The sequence below is a fragment of the Oncorhynchus masou genome, chromosome 29 (genome assembly GCF_036934945.1).
Source record: "Oncorhynchus masou masou isolate Uvic2021 chromosome 29, UVic_Omas_1.1, whole genome shotgun sequence".
Classification (NCBI taxonomy): domain Eukaryota; kingdom Metazoa; phylum Chordata; class Actinopteri; order Salmoniformes; family Salmonidae; genus Oncorhynchus; species Oncorhynchus masou.
The window spans coordinates 75186968-75210424 of NC_088240.1; the positions used below are offsets into that span (position 1 = coordinate 75186968).

The 23457-nt window shown below is 41.7% G+C and overlaps 1 protein-coding gene and 2 pseudogenes across 5 annotated transcripts; all 3 read left to right on the forward strand.

The window, feature by feature from the left end:
* Positions 1 to 8253: 8253 nt before the first annotated feature.
* Positions 8254 to 8931, forward strand: LOC135519751 (leucine-rich repeat-containing protein 15-like; annotated as a pseudogene).
* A 1264-nt stretch (positions 8932 to 10195) lies between these two features.
* LOC135519753 (toll-like receptor 13) lies at positions 10196 to 11644 on the forward strand (annotated as a pseudogene).
* A 1879-nt stretch (positions 11645 to 13523) lies between these two features.
* Positions 13524 to 23414, forward strand: LOC135520545 (toll-like receptor 13). Of its 5 annotated transcripts, XM_064946180.1 has the most exons (5): positions 13524 to 13641; positions 15677 to 15732; positions 16464 to 16551; positions 16911 to 17019; positions 18439 to 23414. In XM_064946180.1, the coding sequence occupies exon 5, from the start codon at positions 18693 to 18695 to the stop codon at positions 21618 to 21620; it is 2928 nt and encodes a 975-aa protein (XP_064802252.1). In that variant the 5' UTR covers positions 13524 to 13641; positions 15677 to 15732; positions 16464 to 16551; positions 16911 to 17019; positions 18439 to 18692; the 3' UTR covers positions 21621 to 23414. The 5 variants fall into 5 exon arrangements, with proteins under 5 accessions (XP_064802252.1, XP_064802251.1, XP_064802255.1 ...); XM_064946179.1 differs by lacking the exon at positions 16464 to 16551; XM_064946183.1 differs by lacking the exons at positions 16464 to 16551; positions 16911 to 17019.
* Positions 23415 to 23457: the final 43 nt, after the last annotated feature.

Genomic DNA, 23457 nt, shown 5'->3' on the forward strand with positions numbered 1-23457 from the left:
TAATCTCGACCCCCCCACTGGCCTCGATAAGGCTCATCATGGGTCTGGGCTACTATTCCCCCCCTTTGTGTCTCGGGACCCCCCCCCACCAGCGGGTGGTGTTGATATCCGAGGCGCAAACGAAAAGTTCGGACCCTATGTACGAGTTGTCAGTGGCCGCGTTATTATGAAAGTCGCTGTAACCTTTCAACCAAATCTCCTGGTGTTTGTGCTTCAACACCCTCAGTGGCTGTCGAGGTCTGTCAGTCACCACCGCGCCCTTCGTGTGGCAACCTCTTCAGTGCCTGGGAGCTGAGACGAGGATATCGGTCTGTGATATTGCAAAGTATTTAACCAGTGGGAGTCATCGGGTCAGTTGCTGGACTGATGTCATTCGTGTCATTGTACGGGTTGACAGTCCCCCACAAAGCGGAAGGTGTGTCATCGGAAGCAGAGTATACTCTGCACGTCAATGTGTTTCTTGCTGAGACGGCCGCAGTGTTTGCGGAAGTGTCCGAAGGGCAAGAGAAGTTCCTCTCAACTACCGTATTACACGGCTGCAAGGAGGAGGGAAGTTGCTCATTCACAGAGACAGCTGGCTCGAAATCATGAAAATAATTGCCAATCAGATTGGCTGATGGAATGTGTCGAGATATCGTAATATCTCCTTGGATCGGAGGTTTCTAAATGACTTTTTCTCAAGGGGTGCTTTTGACAGATACCCCTCGTGAATGACTGCGTTGCAGCTAGCGTTAGGGGAGGACAGTGTGGTCGGTGGAGAAGGCACAGTAGCCTGTGACCATACCTATTTGGTTTGCCAATCTATCAATGGGAGTAACTGATCCATCAAGTCTGCTCCAAGTAGCAGGGGTACAGTTTTGAGGCTGGTAACATACACAGGGTGGACGAGCGATACGTCCTGGAAGTGTAGTTTCAGCATAACTCTCAATGTGAGAGGCGAGGTAGTCTGAGTTACCCCTCGAAGTGTAGTGTGGCATCGTTCCACTTTTAACCAACGTTTAGTTGGCTTCAAAGCCCTTTTTAGATCATCAAACAATGTTTGAGAGATGAGTGATATTGTCACACCCGAATCAATTAGTGCATGACAAGTTACGTCGTTCTCCAGGACTGTTTCCAGGTATGTACGTTCCGATTCGTGTTTAGTGGACATATTCCCCACAAAGTGGAGTGGTCGTTCGCAACGACGTGATGTGTCAATTCTGTTCAAGGTGGAAGCAGATCGCCTTTTCAAATTTTGAGTGGGCTTGGCTTTAACGAAGTGGTTGACCTTTTTCTTCGCAACTTTTGTATCAGAGTCTATAGACAAAGCCCGTGGGCTTGTTTCTTGATCAAGCGGGCCCTGGTTCAGGTCTCGAGTGAGAGCGGGAGAGATTTGAATTTTAACGTCCTTGCTATGGGTGAATTCCTGTGGACCTGGTGTCCTGCAATTCCTCTTCTAGTCCTTGTGACTTATCTTTTACCCTTTTCTCAAATGTTTCTCGCTTTAGTTTTTCAAGTAGTGGAACTTCTAGAGAACATTGATCTATGTTTTGATCACCCTTCATCCCTTTGTTACCCTTGTGCTCTGACACTTTGTGTGGGTTGGGTGCAGGAATGTAGTGAACAGGTTGATTGTAGCGGTAGTCGTTTTGATGGCGACGTGCTTTACAGTTATTTCGGCCACGGAGGTTATTGGAATCATGGTTTCGTGGTAGAAACTGTTGTTGTGCGTCATCTATTAACGCTCCAATACCTGATAATGCACCCTCTAACTGGAGTGAGTGCTCCTGGTCAAACTTCAAAACCGACTGGTCAGGGCTCTTAACGTTGCAAGCTTTTGATGCCTCAAAAGCTGTGCTTGCAAGCTCTCTGAGTTGTAAGATAGGCAAGCCAATGTGGGCGGCAGGGCCCAAGTAGGTAATGAAGGTAGGATACATGTTCGACAGGAACATTTGTTTAAATGGTAACGGCCTGGTTAAATGACCTGTTTCAGTGAGTAGGCCAAAGTAAGCTGAATGAAGCCTATGATAGTAAGCTTGAGGGTGTTCGTTCCGAGCTTGTTTGACCGTGTTAGCCAGTGAGCTATTGTTTGGTGAGTTGCAGAACCACTGAATTCTAATTCTAATTTCAAAGCTGTGGCAAGTTTAGTGTAGTCATTTAGCACGTGTTGCTGTTCTAGACGAATGAACCTCGTCACATGTCTATTCGACATTCGCTTCAACGTTCGTTTGCTTCAACAGGTAAACCCTGTCAGAACGCGTAGCATCCGGGTAGCCATCCAACGCGTCCTCTGTCAGCTAGGAACGTCTCAGTATCGTTTGGCTGACCTGGAACGGGGTCAAAGTTTGGGAAATTCTTGACGAGTTTGTCAAGGTATTCCGCGTCAAGCGGGCGGAGAGGGTTGGCTTCATCCTGTGGGGAATGTGGGGCCGAAAGGCCAAGAGGAGAAGCCAAGCTTTGGCTTTGTTGGCCAAGAGCCGCCATATTACTCAGTGCCGAATGGCCGAGAGGAGAAGACTGAGGGACACATGATGGAGGCAATGTCTGAAACCTATCGTCTTCACTCATTTGAGTGCTGGGCTCCGGTTGCTTGGATGGGTTGTCACCCTGTGGAGCGTGACCATTCTGGACTTCCTCCAGATGGTACCTAAGGGTGGTATTCTGCTGCAAGTGAGTCCACTTGAGAGCTTAGAGTACTGATTTTGGACACGTGAGTGTCGCACTTGCTCCTTTCGGTCTCAAACATATCTGTCATGGCTTGCAGATAGAGGTCTTGAGTATGGAGTGAGAGATTCAGTGATGAGATTTCTTCCGCTTGATTTTGGAGAGCATTCGCAATTTCGGCTGTTTTTTCCGCTAATGGCACAATTAGGGTTGGTATCTCTGCTGAGGTCAGAGATCAATCCTTTTACGGGTGGAGGTTCACTAATTAGCGGAGGAGTGGTGACCACCTCCTTTGATAGCTTGCACATTATTAGAAAAGTTTAGAGGAAGAATGTCCCACATTCTTTCAAAGTTTGGGTTTGGAATTCATCGGAAGCTGCAAAGACAAGTTTAATCTATTTATAGATGTTGACGAACCATCAGTACTGTACCAGTAATGTGGAAGTTGACGTGAATGAATTTGCAAAAGCAAATTGAATTAGTTAATCAATGCCAATGATTAATCCTACCTGGGTAGGCTATCTGGTATTAAACTTTAATTAACCTGAGAAGTTACTTCATCTAGGTTAATATGAGAAGTTTAAAAGTGTCTCATTTGATTGGAAGAACATTAAGTTATGTTCGAAAATTTAACTCATTAAATTGAATGAGACGATAATCCATACAATCTCCATTGATTGGATATCATAAGTGTAAACAGTAGATCAAATGTTGGGCACATTCAACACTGTGGCACTTCTCCCTAAGGCCGAAACCACATGGGATTCCTGCTGGGCGGGGCTTCTGTCAGTATTGGATTACTGAATGGTTTTGCAAAAAACAAATTTTACTGATTTATCAATTTAATGATAAATCATACCTCTATAGGCTATTTGGGAATTAAACTTTAAAACCTGAGAAGTTGCTTCGTCTAGGTTCGTTTGGAAAAAGTTTACAATGTCTTATTTAGAAAACTCATCAATTTGGATATTATTTAAAATATCTATTTCAGAATGTAAATTGCCAGATTTACACTTATTAGTTCAATTGGATAAGACATTGATATCCATCTGGATATCATAAGTAATGACTTGAGTGTGACCTGATAATTCTTCATGAACGAATATCCTGGGCACATGTATGAGGTTTCTGTGTTATGCACTATAGCCCGTTACCATATATGTGATTGAATATTATCTGCTGTTGGCTTGTGTGGATGTATGTATGTGTTATGCAACATAGCTGACTTGAAACATTGTTAACAGTTTCAAGGCCATGGGCCTTTCTCATGATGGAAAAATACAGAAGACAGGAACTGTTCAATGAGTTGGGGGGGCACATTCAGAGCGGGGTGTTGCGAGAACAAGCGGCCTTTTGTAAGATAACAGGAGCCAGGTGCGAGATAACGGTATCGAGCATGAGCGCATGGATGTTCTTCACAGCAACAGTTACATCTATCAACAGAAGCGCCAAGAGGCGGGGACCCGCCTGAGCGCCTGCAATAGGCTGAGCAAGTTTAAACCACGCCCAGCCTCTACTGTGATAGGCCAACAGATGGGTTGGAACTATGTCTATCACAGTATAAAGAATACAGTTTACATACATCCTGTCAGTTTTTGCCCTGTGAGGTGGGACAGAGAGCCCGTATATAAGAAAATTGCATTTACCACTTATTGCTTAGCTAATAAAAAATACATAGTATACAATCGGTGACTCATTGTCATATTTATCCAGATTCGAATTGACGCAATTCTAACATGTCAGTGGTCAATGATTTCACACACTGAAATCAAACGGAACTATCCGGAGCGGGACTTCTTGTTTGCAAGGCGGAGGGATTTCAACGCGGCTATTTTCCTCTGTTAGCTTTTAGCATGCAAGCTAAACCCTCGTGTGCCTGAAAATGCAGCACATAGGATTCCCTTGGCAAGGGAAAGGTTTTACTTATAACGTATTATGTTCAAACCCTTTTTGGCGGTTTTTGACGATATTTTAACCGGAACACGCAGCAAACAACGAAATGCGCCTTGGTCTACTCGCGAGAGAGACAGAGATATATATCGCTGGTCAAGCTTATATCTCCTGAATTTCAATCGGCTGGCCCTTTGTCCTCGCTCGAGAAAATAATAATGACCGAGCCTCCCCGCGTCTGAAACGTGCCAGGCAGAAATATTTCTATAATTAACTTTCTCATACAGCTTACGTTACCCACTGACTACGTCAGCGAACAACATGGAGGCGGGGAAATCTTCAGCACACACACACACCCAATAATGCTTGTCTTTAACACTCTAATAATGTGTACAATAACTTGATATATTATGTCATCTGTTTTTCAATTTTATACAGGCTGAATCAGGCCTCATTCTATTTTAGATTCCACGCAGGGGGCTCCAATTATGTTGACTTAACCCAGACGTGCGGCCTAGTTCCATAAATTTTAAAATCCTTTCCGGATCATCGAACAATGGTAAATTCTTAGATTACAGAGTATACTCTTGGCTAAAAATTTGAATCAGCAATACAAAATTGGGTTTAATTATTTATTTACTACATACCTAACTAATCACACAGAATTCACATACACACAATTAATCATAACTTGATTACAAATGACGTCATAAAGGAAAACGTCCCTATTGGGTGGAACAGATATGACAGCTTGTTACACAAAAGAAAAGGGGCTGGGTTTGAGTGAAGGAGCGGGAAAACTGAGGAACAAAGGGAAGAAGCTGGGCTATTGTAAATACAGTATCTTATGCATTCTAAATTACCGCCCATTTGGAAAAGGAAAATGCAATAAATATTTACCCTGAGCTGCGCTTCAGTAGGTTGGAGGTAGATGGAAGACCGTGTTGCCAAACCGAGTCCTCTGAAGAATGTCTCTGGTGGTCCCTTGGATAAGTTGTAGTAACGTCGTTGTGTGGTAAATGGGATACTCTGTCTGTTCCTTCCGAACCTGCGTTTGCAGCTGCGGTCGCTAACTCAACAGCTAGGAGGTATCACTTCTGTCGTGAATAAGAGTTCAAAGTTCATACCATTCACAACCAAAGCTCATGCTGATATTGGCTTCGTTCTGTAGTTATTATCTGAACCATTCTGACATAGGACCATCGTCCTACCTCATCGCAACAGGAAGTTCTATTGTCGTCAAGGCTTTATATAGGAAGGGAGAAGAGGGCGTGTTTGAAAAGTTTTATAGCCCATGTCCCTTCACAGAGGCGGGCCACTGAGTGAGCAGCCCTAACTTATGAAAACCCACATCTCACATTTTAGAAGCTAAAATCACATTTCATCCCATCACAAATAATTTCATATTCAAACATTTGAATTGAACAACAATTCCATGTGAATCCGATAACTCTGATGTGTAGACTTCCCACTGTAGAGTTTATGTCATCTATTCATTGATGAGAATGTCTCAGATGACAACCGAACTGAGATCATTTTCATTAAGTACCACCGCACATGTTTAATTGTTCGGATTACCAGAATATAGTTCATTTCCCCCCACCTAGTGATGTTCCCAGAATCTCTATGTTTACCAAGGTTTTTTGAAATGAAACCTCAGCAGGTTAGAAAGGAGGAAAACGGGGGGAAGAGGTATTTATGACTGTTATAAACCAACCTCCAGGCCAACGTCATGACACACCATTTGATTATATGAGTGATTGTCACGCCCTGACCTTAGTGAGCCATGTTTATTCTCTATTTGGTTAGGCAGGGTGTGACTTGGGTGGGCAGCTGTTTATCGTTGTCTCTGATTGGGGATCATACTTAGGCAGCCTAGATTGTGGGTTCTTGTTTGTGTGTAGTTGCTTTCTGCACTGCATATACAGTGGGGCAAAAAAGTATTTAGTCAGCCACCAATTGTGCAGCATAGGTACACTTCAACTATGAAAGACAAAATGAGGAAGAAAAATCCAGAAAATCCCATTGTAGGATTTTTTATGAATTTATTTGCAAATTATGGTGGAAAATAAGTATTTGGTCACCTACACACAAGCAAGATTTCTGTCTCTCACAGACCTGTAACTTCTTCTTTAAGAGGCTCCTCTGTCTTCCACTCGTTACCTGTATTAATGGCACCTGTTTGAACTTATCAGTATAAAAGACACCTATCCACAATCTCAAACAGTCACATTCCAAACTCCACTATGGCCAAGATCAAAGAGCTGTCAAAGGACACCAGAAACAAAATTGTAGACCTGCACCAGGCTGGGAAGACTGAATCTGCAATAGGTAAGCAGCTTGGTTTGAAGAAATCAACTCTGGGAGCAATTATTAGGAAATGGAAGACATACAAGACCACTGATAATCTCCCTCGATCTGGGGCTCCACACAAGATCTCACCCCGTGGGGTCAAAATGATCACAAGAATTGTGAGCAAAAATCCCAGAACCACACGGGGGAACCTAGTGAATGACCTGCAGAGAGCTGGGACCAAAGTAACAAAGCCTACCATCATTAACACACTACGCCGCCAGGGACTCAAATCCTGCAGTGCCAGACGTGTCCCCCTGCTTAAGCCAGTACATGTCCAGGCCCATCTGAAGTTTGCTAGAAAGCATTTGGATGATCCAGAAGAAGATAGGGAGAATGTCATATGGTCAGATGAAACCAAAATATAACTTTTTGGTAAAAACTCAACTCGTCGTGTTTGGAGGACAAAGCATGCTGAGTTGCATCCAAAGAACACCATACCTACTGTGAAGCATGGGGGTGGAAACATCATGCTTTGGGGCTGTTTTTCTGCAAAGGGACCAGGGCGACTGATCCGTGTAAAGGAAAGAATGAATGGGGCCATGTATCGTGAGATTTTGAGTGAAAACCTCCTTCCATCAGCAAGGGCATTGAAGATGAAACGTGGCTGGGTCTTTCAGCATGACAATGATCCCAAACACACCGCCCGGGCATCGAAGGAGTGGCTTCGTAAGAAGCATTTCAAGGTCCTGGAGTGGCCTAGCCAGTCTACAGATCTCAACCCCATAGAAAATCTTTGGAGGGAGTTGAAAGTCCGTGTTGCCCAGCAACAGCCCCAAAACGTCAATGCTCTAGAGGAGATCTGCATGGAGGAATGGGCCAAAATACCAGCAACAGTGTGTGAAAACCTTGTGAAGACTTACAGAAAACATTTAACCTCTGTCATTGCCAACAAAGGGTATAAAACAAAGTATTGAGATAAACTGTTGTTATTGACCAAATACTTATTTTCCACCATAATTTGCATAGAAATTCATTAAATATCCTACAATGTGATTTTCTGGATTTTTCTCTCTCATAGTTGAAGTGTACCTATGATGAAAATTACAGGCCTCTCTCGTCTTTTTAAGTGGGAGAACATGCATAATTCGTGGCTGACTAAATACTTTTTTGCCCCACTGCATATACACATGTTAAGTTTGCTGAAAATAAACGCAGCTGACAGTGAGAGGACGTTTCTGTTTGTGCTGAGTTTACAACTCATTTGAAGAAACAAAAATAACACATTTATTTTCCCAATGCAAACATTTCCTGGAAATGAAAATGATGGTAGTGGTATTAAAGGACAAGATTCTCCTTGTATAGAGTTCAGACTAGATGTAGAACATTACTCACCTTTTCCCTTTCCTGCTGCACATGTCAGAAAACATGGCTGGGCTAAAAAATAAAACATTGGTATCAGTAGCAATTGTCCTTCACATTTCCCAGTTCACCGTTGGCTATAGCTTCAGGAATTGCACTGAGGATCCAACCTCAAACCACACAAAATTCATTTTCATCCGTCACCAGGCAACGAACATTTCTGACATTGTAGGTGACTTGCCACCCTATGCCACCACAATTATAATCTCCATAAACCTGATAAAACACATACCAAACAATACATTTGTTCACCTTCCTAACCTCAGGACACTTCAGATTGACAATAATCATCTGGAGACCATAGACAACCAGGCATTCCAAAATATGAGCCAATTGAAGAGCCTAAACCTGTCAAATCTCAGCTCCTCTGTGTTTCAAGACCTCAAAAACCTTGTCAACCTGTCACTAAATAATAACTGAGTGATTAGGCTCCCTCCAGGTATTTTCTCCTCACTCTCCAATCTGGATGTCCTCATATTACGGCAGAACTACCTGAACAACTTCTCTGCGGTGGCAGAATCTGTGACTCACTTATCGAAGCTGACAAAACTAGATCTGTGCAATAACCATCTAACGTCCCTCCATCATTCTAACCATACAGACCTACCAGAGTCCCTCACCACCCTCTATCTCTGTAAAAACAAACTGGTCACTTGTTGTGGAATAATCAGAATTAGTTGGTAACATAGGTAAGATGTTTTATATTCATCATATGTTTGTAAGTTACTATCAGAATGTTATTTTTGTATAATACTGTGGCGGGGTTGCAGTAACTGTTATATGTCAAGACTAAGTTGCTTGGGCCGGAGAGAGGTCAAGCGTGTATCTCTTGGCTCCACAATGTCTGTGTGCCAGTCAGTGTGTCTCTGTGATCTTGTCAAGATAGGATGGATTTGATATATGCCTGTTGATATGGAGGATTTGTTTATGGTTCTGAGTTTGAGAAAAGAGCATAGTTTAGGAGACAAAGCTGAACGATAAATTATGTCTATGCTGTCTGGCTATGTGTGTTTTTTGCTATTAAAGGATCTCAGTTGCAATGTGGAAGGGACTCTCAGAGAATTCATTGATAGACACTGAATTGATCTGAGAGTCACAGGGTTGTGATAGAGCTCATATAATTAAAGATGGACTTTGTGATAACTAACTCTGACTTGTGTGTGGTTTGCTCTCATGATTTGGTAAAAAGAGGACATTTCCACGGCACACTTTAGCATGTGAGTGGGGATCCCTCAGCCATGTACTACTGCTGGATCTTGTAGTAGAAAATCGGATCAAATACAACGCATTACAGAACTTGTGAAGTCAATTCGGCTTTTTAATACAAGAATATAGCAAGCCAGGAAGGTCCATGGAACACACTCCACTTTCCAGAGCCCCGGCTCCAGTATTTATCCACATATTGCATACGAGCCCATCCCAAATGCAAATAAAGTTACATTCCAATCCGTGCATCCCGCTTGTTCAGACCAGTAACGCCCACATCTGCTTTCGGCAGATTACAAGACCCTTGCTGTTCCTGCACTTAGCTAAATGCATTCTTTTGTTTGTGGACTATCCAGGATCAGCAGACTATGTGTCTCCTCAGTTTCTAGCATGTCCAGCTATACTAAAAATAGTTTACATTCCTCTATTTTACAGCCCTATGCTTTGGCTCTGTAATTAACTCTGTGTCCCTTTTGTGTGTGTGTCTTCATCTCCTTTAGCTTTAGGGTGCCCAGCTGTTCTGGTCGCCTTCACTTCATATGGCTGTCTAAGATCAAACAGACTTGTATCTCCCCTGTGATGTGATTGATATCTGTAATCCATCAGCTGGTCCTTTGGCTGACCCCCTCCTTATACAACCTCTGACCTTTGTATGTCCAGCTGGACTAGGCTTCTATGTGTCCTTCTCTTCATGTCGTCTGTTTTAATGTTCCGCTATTCTGTACATCTTATGCATTTGTCTATGTGTTATATTTGCTCCCACAATCTCTCCTACAATGACCAGCTCCCTTCAAGGGCTTTCCAAGGTGTGGACTTGCAGAAGCTAAACTACATGTGTTTGCGTTCAACCAATGTTACAGTGCCAGAGCTTTTTAATGTCAGTAATGTTAGAGCTGGGAACATAGACTTCTATGGTATGGGGTTGAAGACTGACAATCTGCTCATGGAGTTATGCAGCCTTTTGAGTACAAAGGTCAAATTTTTAAAAAGCTGAGTCTGGAAACCAATGGGATCCCGTCATTGCGGAAGAACACACTTCCCAACAAGTTGAGGAAGGTAAGATGCCTCCAGGATCAAATCAAATCAAATCAAGAACTCCACAGCGGTCCTGCAACAGACAGAATCTCTCTTTCCTAAATCTAACAGATCTGTGCTACCGTTACAATCGCATACTCAATGTCAACTCTTTTGCTTTCCACCACACACCAAATGCGAAGACCCTACAACTAGCAGCTTTTGACGATCTGACCAACTTGACTTTCCTCTCCTTGGACAACTCCTGTGCCGGGGTGATGCAGCTGCAGCCGGGAGTCTTCAAAAACCTGCGGAAATTGAGCAAGCTCAGTGCAAGGAACATGGGCATCCAGTCCTTCTCAAAGGAGGTTTTTGGGAATCTGACAGAGCTGCAGATCTTGCTTCTCAACCAAAACGTAATGCAATCCTTAGATGTGAATGTGCTGAAGGCTCTACCTAAACTGCGCTACCTGGACCTGCGCAACATTCCTCTTAGTTGCACCTGCCTCAACAGTGACCTGCAGAACTGGACTTTGAGTTAGTCTTACTCTAATGTCTACAGTGCCCAGAAAAAAACTCCAACAAAACATACACAACTTCAACACCAATGTTTTCTACCTGGACCTGGGAGAGTACCTTTAGCCACCACAACCACTGTGACTTTAATGCTGACTATAATCCCGCTTAGTAGACCAGCTACTTCCCAACCTGGAGGGCAACGGAGCCTCTTCCCGGCTGTGCCTGCACCACTGTGACTTTGAGCTGGGCCGCAAACATCATGGGCAACATCTTTTCCTCCGTGTACAGCAGCCGTAAGACCATCTGCGTGGTTAGTAGGCACTTCCTGTGTCGCGAGTGGTGCTCCCTGGAGATCCAGCCGGCCAGCTATAGGCTCTTCCACAAGCTCCAGGACCTGCTCCTGCTCTTCTTCCTGGAGCTCATCCCTGAAAGGCAGCTGTATGAGAAAGGTAATGTTGAAGAAGACCTACTTGCAGTAGCTGGGGTCAGACTGCACTGACCCAGTCAAGGCCCAGGATCTGTTTTGGAACCATCTGAGGAGGGTGCTGAGGAGCAGGAGCAGCAGGTTTGAAGATGAAGATGAGAAAGAGGGGAGGAAAGAATACTTAATTCAGCCACCGACCGATGATGCTAAGCATTACTTAATGCCTTAAGGAAAGGGTTAGAGGACACGCTTTGCCCTGGCAGCAGCCTGATTACCGGATATGAAACAAAGTTTAATGTTGCAAAAGTACAAAATGAGGCACACATACAAGAAAGAGGAACTGAGTATTTTGTAAATGTGTTCTCGGTACAATGATGTTCTACTTGCTTTGACCTATTGCTATAATAAACTAGTCATAATTTGTTTCCTTTTTTAATTTGTTTTCATGGCAAACAAACTTAATAATGTTGTGATCAGTACTAAATAATATTGAAATACTGTATGTACATTTAAAAGATGTAGAGGGAAATGGAAATTGTAATTAAATTGAGACATACCCTGACAAATCATGTTGCAAAGTTAATATAAATATTCTATAATAATTATTGTTGGTAAAGACACCGACAGATGAGACCTATTACTTAATGACTGAAGGAAATGGTTAGAGGACACTTTGCCCTGGCAGCAGCCTGATTCCAGGATATGAAACTAAGTTCAATGTAGAACGCCCACACAAATACAAAGACAGAGAGGAACTGTATCTCTTGTAAAAGTGCCTTCATTTCCATAACGTTCTACTTGCTTGAAATCCAGCATTGTTTATGCTTTGATCAATTGCAATAATAAGCAAGTCATCATTTTTTTGCTTTTTACATTTTCTGTCATTGAAAAAAATAACTTAATCCTGTTGTGATCAATATTAAATCATATTGTAATACTATGTACATTTAAAAGATGCAGAGTAAAATGGAAATGGACATGGGAAATAAGATGATCAGACAAATCATGTTGCAAAGTTAATTTACATATTCTAAGTATACTTCTTGTTGGTAAATATCACTTTCTCAATGAGCAATGCACAAACTAAAACAAATACATTTGAATATAAAACAGTGTGTTACTATGTACAGTATTATATTCACGTTTCATTTTATTCGGTCCATCTTAAATGGGGAGAATCCCAATTACATAATCGCATCCCCTCTCCTCCTCAAAGCCCAGAGGAAAAGGTCAGAGGGGAGGGACCTCAGAAGAGAAGATGTGAGTATGCGATTGAGATCTTCACATGGACAGCAGACAATCCTCTGCATAATGCATTCATTCTGATTTGTCTTTGATCATCCGTGCTAAAGAATTCTGCTTGTCAAAAAAAAAATATATATATACAGTGCCTTGCGAAAGTATTCGGCCCCCTTGAACTTTGCGACCTTTTGCCACATTTCAGGCTTCAAACATAAAGATATAAAACTGTATTTTTTTGTGAAGAATCAACAACAAGTGGGACACAATCATGAAGTGGAACGACATTTATTGGATATTTCAAACTTTTTTAACAAATCAAAAACTGAAAAATTGGGCGTGCAAAATTATTCAGCCCCTTTACTTTCAGTGCAGCAAACTCTCTCCAGAAGTTCAGTGAGGATCTCTAAATGATCCAATGTTGACCTAAATGACTAATGATGATAAATACAATCCACCTGTGTGTAATCAAGTCTCCGTATAAATGCACCTGCACTGTGATAGTCTCAGAGGTCCGTTAAAAGCGCAGAGAGCATCATGAAGAACAAGGAACACACCATGCAGGTCCGAGATATTGTTGAGAAGAAGTTTAAAGCCGGATTTGGATACAAAAAGATTCAACTATTGTACAACAGTGTTTCAGTTATTTTGAAATTACTCAATTAACAAATTTGTTTTGAGTTTTAAAAATGAAAACCTTCCCCCAGCAGAATAAAGAGATTGTATATAGTGTTGCATCTGTGTATATTGTGTTTGGCACATTGCTGACTGGAGTCCCTGGGGTTCTCTCTCCCTCGCCATGTACATAAAGAACAATAAATGGAGAACAACTTTCAATAAATCGTGTGCCATGACTCCATGTCTGTTGTCCCTTTCCTTCCTCTTTCTGTACAACCAAAGTGAGGCAGTCATTAAACAGGGATTAAGAGACAGGCTTTCATAATGTAGGTGAAAGGACATGATACAGGCATGATACAGCCCCCAGAATGGAGGTAAGGCTGGACTCGAGGCTTTAAATTAAAGATAAAAAGGACTTGAGATATGATTTTGCTTTATTTGAATGTGATTTGTAAAATAACTCTTGAAACGTGTTTGATAACCTATTATAAAATTATGTTATGATGGATTATGATAGGTAAATGAAAGCTGTAGAATTTGCTATGGATTATGATGAGTGAAATGAAATTGAACAACTTATTTGTTAAATTAGGAAAATTGCTGCATGCAGCAGTACAAAAGTCAATGCTTTGATTTCACAGTGGTTGAGGGTCTTTCTATAAACTAGGGTACAAGCTGTTTAATTAGCCAACATTTGGACATTTTCCCACATCAGGAAGACTATTTCTGAATGATAGTCAAGTGACGAGCAACTGTGGTGATAGTGCATGCAGTGTTCACAAGTTACAGTGCCTTAGGAAAGTATACTGACCCAGACTTATTCTAAAATTGATTAAATACTTTTTTCCCTCATCAATCTATACACAATAACCCATAATGACGAAGCAAAAACAGGTTTAGAAATGTTGGCTAATTTATAAAAATATATATAATTTTACATTTACACAAGTATTCAGATCCTTTACTCAGTACTTTGTTGAAGCACCTTTGGCAGCAATTACAGTTTCCAGTTTAACTACAAGCTTGGCACACCTGAATTTGGGGAGTTACTCCCATTCGTCTCTGCAGATTCTCCCAAGCCCTGTCAGGTTGGATGGGGAGCGTTGCTGCACAGCTATTTTCAGGTCTCTCCAGAAATGTTAGATCAGGTTTAAGTCTGGCTGGGCAACTCAAGGACATTGAGACTTGTTCCGAAGCCACTCCTGCATAGTCTTGGCTGTGTGCTTAAGGTTGTTGTCCTGTTGGAAGGTGAACCTTCACCCCAGTCTAAATTCCTAAGAGGTCAAGAGCAGGTTTTCATCAAGGATCATGATTATGCCACCACCATGCTTCACTGTAGGGATGGTGCCAGGTTTCCTCCAATCTTGGTTTCATCAGACCAGAGAATCTTGTTTCTCATGGTCTGAGTCTTTACTGTAGGTTACTTATTGCAAACACCAAGCAGGCTGTCATGTGTCTTTTATTGAGGAGTGGCTTCTGTCTGGCCACTACCATAAAGGCCTGATTGGTGGAGTGCTGCAGAGATGGTTGTCCTTCTGGAAGATTCTCCCTTATCCACAGAGGAACTCTGGAACTCTGAGGAACAGAGGAACTCTGGGTCACATCCGTGACCAAGGCCCTTCTCCCCCAATTGCTCAGTTTTGCGGGGTGGGCAGCTCTCGGAAGAGTCTTGGTGGTTCCCAACTTCTTCCATTTAAGAATTATGGAGGCCTCTGTGTTCTTGGGAACCTTCCATAAAAATGTAAATAATATTCTGGACATACAGTACCTTCGGAAAGTATTTAGACCCCTTTACTAAAGTGTACCAACATTTTTTGGTACCCTTCCCCAGATCTGTGCCTCGACACAATCCTGTCTCGGCACTCTACGGACAATTCCTTCGACCTCATCGCTTAGTTTTTGCTCTGACGTGTATTATCAATTGTGGGACCTTATATAAACAGGTGTGTGCCTTTCCAAATCATGTCCAATCAATAGAATTTATCACAGGTGGACTCCAATCAAGTTGTAGAAACATCTCAAGGATGATCAATGGAAACAGGATGCACCTGAGCTCAATTCTCATAGCAAATGGTCTGAATACTTACGTAAATAAGGTATATGTTTGTTAATTGTAATTAGAGGTTGACCGATTATATGATTTTTCAACGCCGATACCGATTATTGGAGGACCAAAAAAAGCCGACAATAATAATCTGCATTTTTTTGTGTAATAATGACAATTACAACAATACTGAATTAACACTTTCCTTTTACCTTAATATAATACATCAATAAATTTAGCCTCAAATAAATAATGAAACATGTTCAATTTGGTTTAAATAATGCAAAAACAAAAGTGTTGGAGAAGAAAGTAAAAGTGCAATATGTGCCATGTAAAAAACACTAACGTTTAAGTTCCTTGCTCAGAACAGAACATATGAAAGCTGGTGGTTCCTTTTTACATGAATCTTCAATATTCCCAGGTAAGAATTTTTGGGTTGCAGTTATTATAGGAATTATAGGACTATCTCTCTCTATTATACCATTTGTATTTCATATACCTTTGACTATTGGATGTTCTTATAGGCACTTTAGTATTGCCAGTGTAACAGTATAGCTTAATTCCCTCTCCTCGCTCCTACCTGGGCTCGAACCAGGAACACATCGACAGCCACCCTCAAAGCATCGCTACCCATCGCTCCACAAAAGCCGCAAGGGGAACAACTCAGAGCGAGTGACGTCACTGATTGAAACGCTATTAGTGCGCACCCCGCTAACTAGCTAGCCATTTCACATCGGTTACACCAGCCTAATCTCGGGAGTTGATAGGCTTGAAGTCATAAACAGCTCAATGCTTGAAGCACAGCGAAGAGCTGCTGGCAAATGCACTAAAGTGCTGTTTGAATAAATGCTTACAAGCCTGCTGCTGCCTACCACCGCTCAGTCAGACTGCTCTATCAAATATCAAATCATAGACTTAATTATAACATAATAACACACAGAAATACGAGCCTTTGGTCATTGATATGGTTGAATCCGGAAACTATCATTTCGAAAACAAAATGTTTATTCTTTCAGTGAAATACGGAACCGTTACGTATTTTATCTAACGGGTGGCATCCCTAAGTCTAAATATTGCTGTTACATTGTACAACCTTCAATGTTATGTCATAATTATGTACAATTCTGGCAAATTAATTACGGTCTTTGTTAGGAAGAAATGGACTTCACACAGTTCGCAATGAGCCAACCGGCCCAAACTGCTGCATATACCTTGACTGCTTGCACGGAACGCAAGAGAAGTGACACAATTTCCTTAATTATAAGAAATTCATGTTAGCAGGCAATATTAACTAAATATGCAGGTTTAAAAATATATACTTGTGTACTGATTTTAAAGAATGGCATTGATGTTTATAGTTAGGTTTGGTGCAACGGCAGTGCTAAATCATCACCCATTTGGCGAAGTAGGCTGTGATTCGATGAGAAATGAACAGGCACCGCATCGATTATATGCAACGCAAGACACGCTAGATAAACTAGTAATATCATCAACCATGTGTAGTTAATTAACTAGTGATTATGTTAAGATTGATTGTTTTTTATAAGTTAAATGCTAGCTAGCAACTTACCTTGGCTTCTTGCTGCCCTCGCGTAACAGGTAGTCAGCCTGCCACACATTGTACTCCACGAGGAGCCTGCAAGGCAGATGGTTAGAGCGTTGGACTGGTAACCGGAAGGCTGCAAAAACGAATCCCTGAGCTGACAAGGTAAAAATCTGTCGTTCTGCCCCTGAACAAGGCAGTTAACCCACCGTTCCTAGGCCATCATTGAAAATAAGAATGTGTTCTTAACTGACTCAACAAGTTAAATAAAGGCGTAAAATAAAAAATAAAAAAAATAAAAAAATGTATATATATTTTTAAATCGGCCAAATCGGTGTCCAAAAATACCGATTTACGATTGTTATGAAAACTTGAAATCCACATTGGATCTAATATTCCTAGCGAATTGATGTTGATCACCTGTTGCTGCCTCCTTGATTTACAGCAGGATCTCCATGCTCATTGTGTAGTACAGACTATAATATAGACACAACATGTAAAGTGTTGGTCCCAACATACGCACCAAAAACATCTCTCAAATTGTGTGCACAAATTTGTTTACATCCCTGTTAGTGAACTTTTCTCCTCTGCCAAGATAATCCATCTACCTGACAGGTATGGCATATCAAGAAGCTGATTAAACAGCATAATCATTATACAAGTGCACCTTGTGCTGGGGACAATAAAAGGCCACTTTCAAATGTGCAGTTTTGTCACACAACGGCACAGATGTCTCCAGTTGGATGGAGTGTGCAATTGGAGTATTTCTGTCTGTACTAAAGCCCTTTTGTGGAGTGTCAGGATTTCACATGACTGGGCAGGGGGGCAGCCATGGGTGGGCATTGGCCCACCCACTTGGGGAGCCAAGTCCACCCATGGCTGCACCCCTGCCCAGGGGCCCCACTATTTATTTAAATGGATTGATTAGATCCCAATATTAAACATGGACCCCCTATTTATAGAAAAACCCTTGAGCAGCATTCATATGATCCATTTATTTATCTGGATTGGGGTAAATTCCAATTTAATTTAGTGCCATTCAGCATATGAACTGAAACTATTCATAATTTCAAGAATGCAAGTATAAAAATTGCAATTCATTTGAGATAAATTCTCATTTAAATTATGTCATTGGAATTTCAAATTGCTTCCCGATTTGACTGAAGTGAAATCTTTTTAAGCAGTCTGGTGTAGTGGTTAGCACCCAAGACTCTGGGCCACATATACGCCTGGCGATGTGGGTACAATTCCCTCTTAACCCGTCCTCTCTGTATCTGCCTCCCTTCGCATTTTCGACTATCACTGTCCATGAAAAAATTAAATACCAAAAACATATTTAAAAACAAAACTGAACTTTGTCCAACTGGGCAAAATTTTAATTTGTCAAATTTGATTGGACTTAAAAGACCCCATTGGGAGATGTTTGAGTTTAGGTTGAGGTGCATCATGATATGGTGAAGGAAAGTACCTAATGGAAAAGAGGAACCTGAAAGCCACAAGAACTGAGACTTTTGTTTTCCAATGAAGTCACTGAGAAATGTATTGTAAAGTTGCTAAAATGTGTTTTTCTCTTCTCCTATTTAGCTGGCTTTCTTATCAGCATTCTCAACCATGGAGAATAAAGGAGTATAATTCAGGATGATTATCACAGCCATACAACTCTTTTGAAGAAAGAAAATAATCAGCTTTATTTTCCCAATGCATTCCCATGCATTTCCTGGAACTTAAAATTAATGTACTGTGATTTTAAAGGACAGGATTCTCCAGGATTCTCACCATTGGACAGGATGTAGAACATTACTCACCTTATTCCTCTACTGCTGCACTCGTCAGACAACATGGCCGGGTTAAAATATAAAATATTAGTATCAGTAGCAATTGTCCTTCACCTTGCCCAGTTCACCGTTGGCTACAGCTTCAGGAATTGCACTGAGGACCCAAACTCAAACCACACAAAATTCCTTTGTATCCGTCACCAGGCAAAGAACATTTCTGACATTATAGGTGACCTGCCACCCTATGCCACCACAATTATAATCTCCATAAACCTGATAAAACACATACCAGACAATACCTTTGTTCACCTTCCTAACCTCAGGACACTTCAGATTGACAATAACCATCTGGAGACCATAGACAACCAGGCATTCCAAAATATGAGCCAACTGAAGAGCCTAAACCTGTCCTTGAACAAAATATCAAATCTCAGCTCCTCTGTGTTTCAAGACCTCAAAAACCTTGTCAACCTGTCACTAAATAATAACTCAGTGATTAGGCTCCCTCCAGGTATTTTCTCCTCACTCTCCAATCTGGATGTCCTCATATTACGGCAGAACTACCTGAACAACTTCTCTGCGGTGGCAGAATCTGTGACTCACTTATCGAAGCTGACAAAACTAGATCTGTGCAATAACCATCTAACGTCCCTCCATCATTCTAACCATACAGACCTACCAGAGTCCCTCACCACCCTCTATCTCTGTAAAAACAAACTGGTCACTTTAGCATGTGAATGGCGCTTCCTCAGCCATGTACTACTGCTGGATCTATCCTACAATGACCAGCTCCCTTCAAGGGCTTTCCAAGGTGTGGACTTGCGGAAGCTAAACTACATGCGTTTGCGTTCAACCAATGTTACAGTGCCAGAACTTTTGAATGTCAGCAATGTTAGAGGTGGAAACATAGACTTCTCTGGTATGGGGTTGAAGACTGACAATCTGCTCATGGAGTTATGCAGCCTTTTGAGTACAAAGGTCAAATTTGTTAAAAAGCTGAGTCTGGGAAGCAATGGGATTCTGTCATTGCGAAAGAACACACTTTCAAACTGTCCACCAATCCGAGGTTTATTGGACCTTTCCTTCAACCAGTTGAAGAAGGTAAGATGCCTCCACTTTCTCAAAGGACAGGATCAAATCAAGAAATTCACAGCAGAGAAAAACCACCTCACATCCCTAATGTCCTGCAACAGACAAAACCTCTCTTTCCCAAATCTGACAGATCTGAGCTACCGTTACAATCGCATACTCAATGTCAACTCTTTTGCTTTCCACCACGCACCGAATGTGAAGACCCTACAACTCAACATAAACATAATCGCCTATCTTGACCATAAGGCTTTCAGTGGGCTGACTAATCTTGTCACACTGCGTCTGGACAATAACCTCCTGACCGATCTGTACAAGGATAGCTTTGAAGATCTGCATAGCCTGGAAATACTTAACCTACGTAACAATCAGATAGCTGTTATTTTCAACAAGACTTTCCATTCACTCAAACACCTGCACATTTTGGATCTTGGAGGGAACAAAATCACTCATTTTGAAGAGTCAGCCTTTGTGGGGCTCGATAACCTGGCCAATTTTTACCTTGATGGAAACAATCTCAAACAGATCGACAGCGCCAAGTTTAAACCATTCCATGCTACTCTTGAAGTTCTTGATCTACATGGGAATCAGGTTAGCTTCTCTTCTAAACGTACCAACTCTCCTTTCGTGAATCTAACAAAACTTCGCAACCTCAAACTAGATGCGCAGATGCCCCACGGCCTCAACATGCTGCCTTATGCCTTTTTCCGTGGTCTCAACTCCCTCCAATCGCTCTACCTTACCGACAATCACATCTTCAGCTTCGCAGCAGACACTTTTGACGATCTGACCAACTTGACTTTCCTCTCCTTGGACAACTCCTGTGCCGGGGTGATGCAGCTGCAGCCGGGAGTCTTCAAAAACCTGCGGAAATTGAGCAAGCTCAGTGCAAGGAACATGGGCATCCAGTCCTTCTCAAAGGAGGTTTTTGGGAATCTGACAGAGCTGCAGATCTTGCTTCTCAACCAAAACGTAATGCAATCCTTAGATGTGAATGTGCTGGAGGCTCTACCTAAACTGCGCTACCTGGACCTGCGCAACATTCCTCTTAGTTGCACCTGCCTCAACAGTGACCTGCAGAACTGGACTTTGACTAACCAGAGAGTCCAGTTAGTCTTACAATACAGTCTACAGTGCCAAGATAAAAAACTCCAAAAAAGCTTTTACAACTTTGACACCAATGTTTGCTACCTGGACCTGGGAAAGTACCTTTTTGCCACCACAACCACTGTGATTTTACTGCTGACTATAATCCCACTTCTCTACACCAAGCTGTATTGGAAACTGAAGTATAGCTATTATGTGTTCCGCTCCTGGTTCGGCCAACACTGGCGCAGGCTGAGGGAGAAAGAGGAGCACTGCAAATACGATGCTTTCATCTCCTATAACTCGGCGGACGAGCCCTGGGTACTTGAACAGCTACTTCCAAACCTGGAGGGCAACGGAGCCTCTTTCAGGCTGTGCCTGCACCACCGTGACTTTGAGCTGGGCTGCAACATCGTGGACAACATCGTCTCCGCCGTGTACAGCAGCCGCAAGACCATCTGCGTGGTTAGTAGGCACTTCCTGTGCAGCGAGTGGTGTTCCCTGGAGATCCAGCTGGCCAGCTACAGGCTCTTCCATGAGCTCCGGGATGTGCTCCTGCTCATCTTCCTGGAACCCATCCCTGAAAGGCAGCTCTCAGCTTACCACCGTATGAGAAAGGTCATGTTGAAGAAGACCTACCTGCAGTGGCCGGGGTCAGACTGCACTGACCCGGTCAAGGCCCAGGAACTGTTTTGGAACCATCTGAGGAAGGCGCTGAGGAGCGGGAGCAGCAGGTTTGAAGAGGAGGATGAGGGGAGGGAGGAATACTTCAATCAGCCACCGACGGGTGATGATAACTATTACTTAATGCCTTAAGAAAATGGTAATAGGACACATTTTGCCCTAGCAGCAGTCTGATTCCTGGATATGAAACAAAGGTCAATGTAGAAGTACAGAAATTATGCACACACACAGACACATTCAAAGACAGCGAGAGGAACTGAATCTCTTGTAAATGTGCCCTCTGTGCCATGATTTCTACTTGCTTGAAATCCAGCATCTTCTATGCTTTGATTTAGTGCTATAATAACCTTAATTCATTTGGGGGGGGCGGGGGTTTTGTAACTTGCTCATGGAAAAAAGAACATTTTTTAATCTTGTTCTGTACTAAATAATATTGTGATACTGTTTGTACATTTAAAAGATGAAATGGCAATGGAAATATGATCAGACATTCCCTGACAAATCATGTTGCAAAGTTAAAGAATATTAAAATTAAGTATACATCTTGTTGGTAAATATCACTGTCTCAAATCAGCAAGACACCGACAGATGAGACCTATTACTTAAGGAAAGGGTTAGAGGACACGTGTTGCCCTGGCAGAAGCCTGTTTCCAAGACATTAAACAAAGTTCAATGTAGTAAAAGTACTGCAATTATGCACACCCACACACATAGAAACAGAGAGAAGAACTGAATCTCTTGTAAAAGTGCCCTCCGTGCCATGACTCTGTCCAGTACCCTCTGTATATAGCCTCGATATTGTTATTTTACTCCTGCTCTTTAATTATTTGTTACTTTTATTTTAAATGTTTTACTTATCACTTTTTTTTTTCTTAAAACGGCATTGTTGGTTAAGGGCTTGTAAATAAACATTTCACTGTAAGGTTAGAGGACACACTTCGCCCTGGCAGCAGCCTGTTTCCAGGACATTAAACAAAGTTTGATGTAGTAAAAGTACTGAAATTATGCACACCTGTTGTATTCGGCGCATGTGACAAATAACATTTTATTTGATCTTCTACTTTCTTGAAATCCAGCATTGTTTATGCTTTGATTGACTGCTATAAGCTAAAGCCATCATTTGTTTTCTTTTGTAATTTGCTTTCATGGAAAAAATGAACTTAATCCTGTTGTGATCAGTACATAATAATATTGTAATACTGTATGTACATTTAAAAGATGCAAAATGGAAATGGTAAATAAGATGAGACGTACTTTGACAAATCACGTTGCAAAGTGAATTTAAATATTCTATAAGTATTGTTATTGTAAAATATTTCTTGTTGTAAAATATCACTGACTCAATCAGTAGTACACAAACTAAAACAAGTAAATTAATGATCTATTATTAGATTTTAATAAAAGATACAGTGTGTACAGTATTTTACTCACAGGTTCATTTTATTCAGTCCATCTTACAAGGGGAGAATTGTATACCCCTCATGTCCTCGCTCCTTCTCAAAACCAATTGGAGAAAAAGGTCAGAGGAGAGTGACCTCTGGCTTTCTCATCCAATGGGTTTTGAAAAGGAGACAAGGCGAGGAATATGCAATTGGGATCTACCCATGGACAGCAGACAATCCTCTGCCGAATGCATTCATGCTAATTCATGTCTTTGATAATCTGTGCTAAAGCATTCTGCTTGTCAAAAATAATAAAAGTATACTTTAAGTAGGCCCACTGGCCACAAAAAAAACACAAGGGCCAGATTCTTGGATATTTTGTACTGCCATAGTTGACTTGTCCACTGTAGCTGTCTGTAAACAACATACAGCATAAGTTCTGCAATGCATTTTCTCTTATAGTGCTTCTGTATGTTTTTGCATGCACATGTTTCAATTAGAAGTATTCATGCAATAAAAAATAAATTCTGCTGCTGTTACCTTTCTACAGCATAATTGTGTTTTACTGTCCAGGCTGTAAGTAGTTT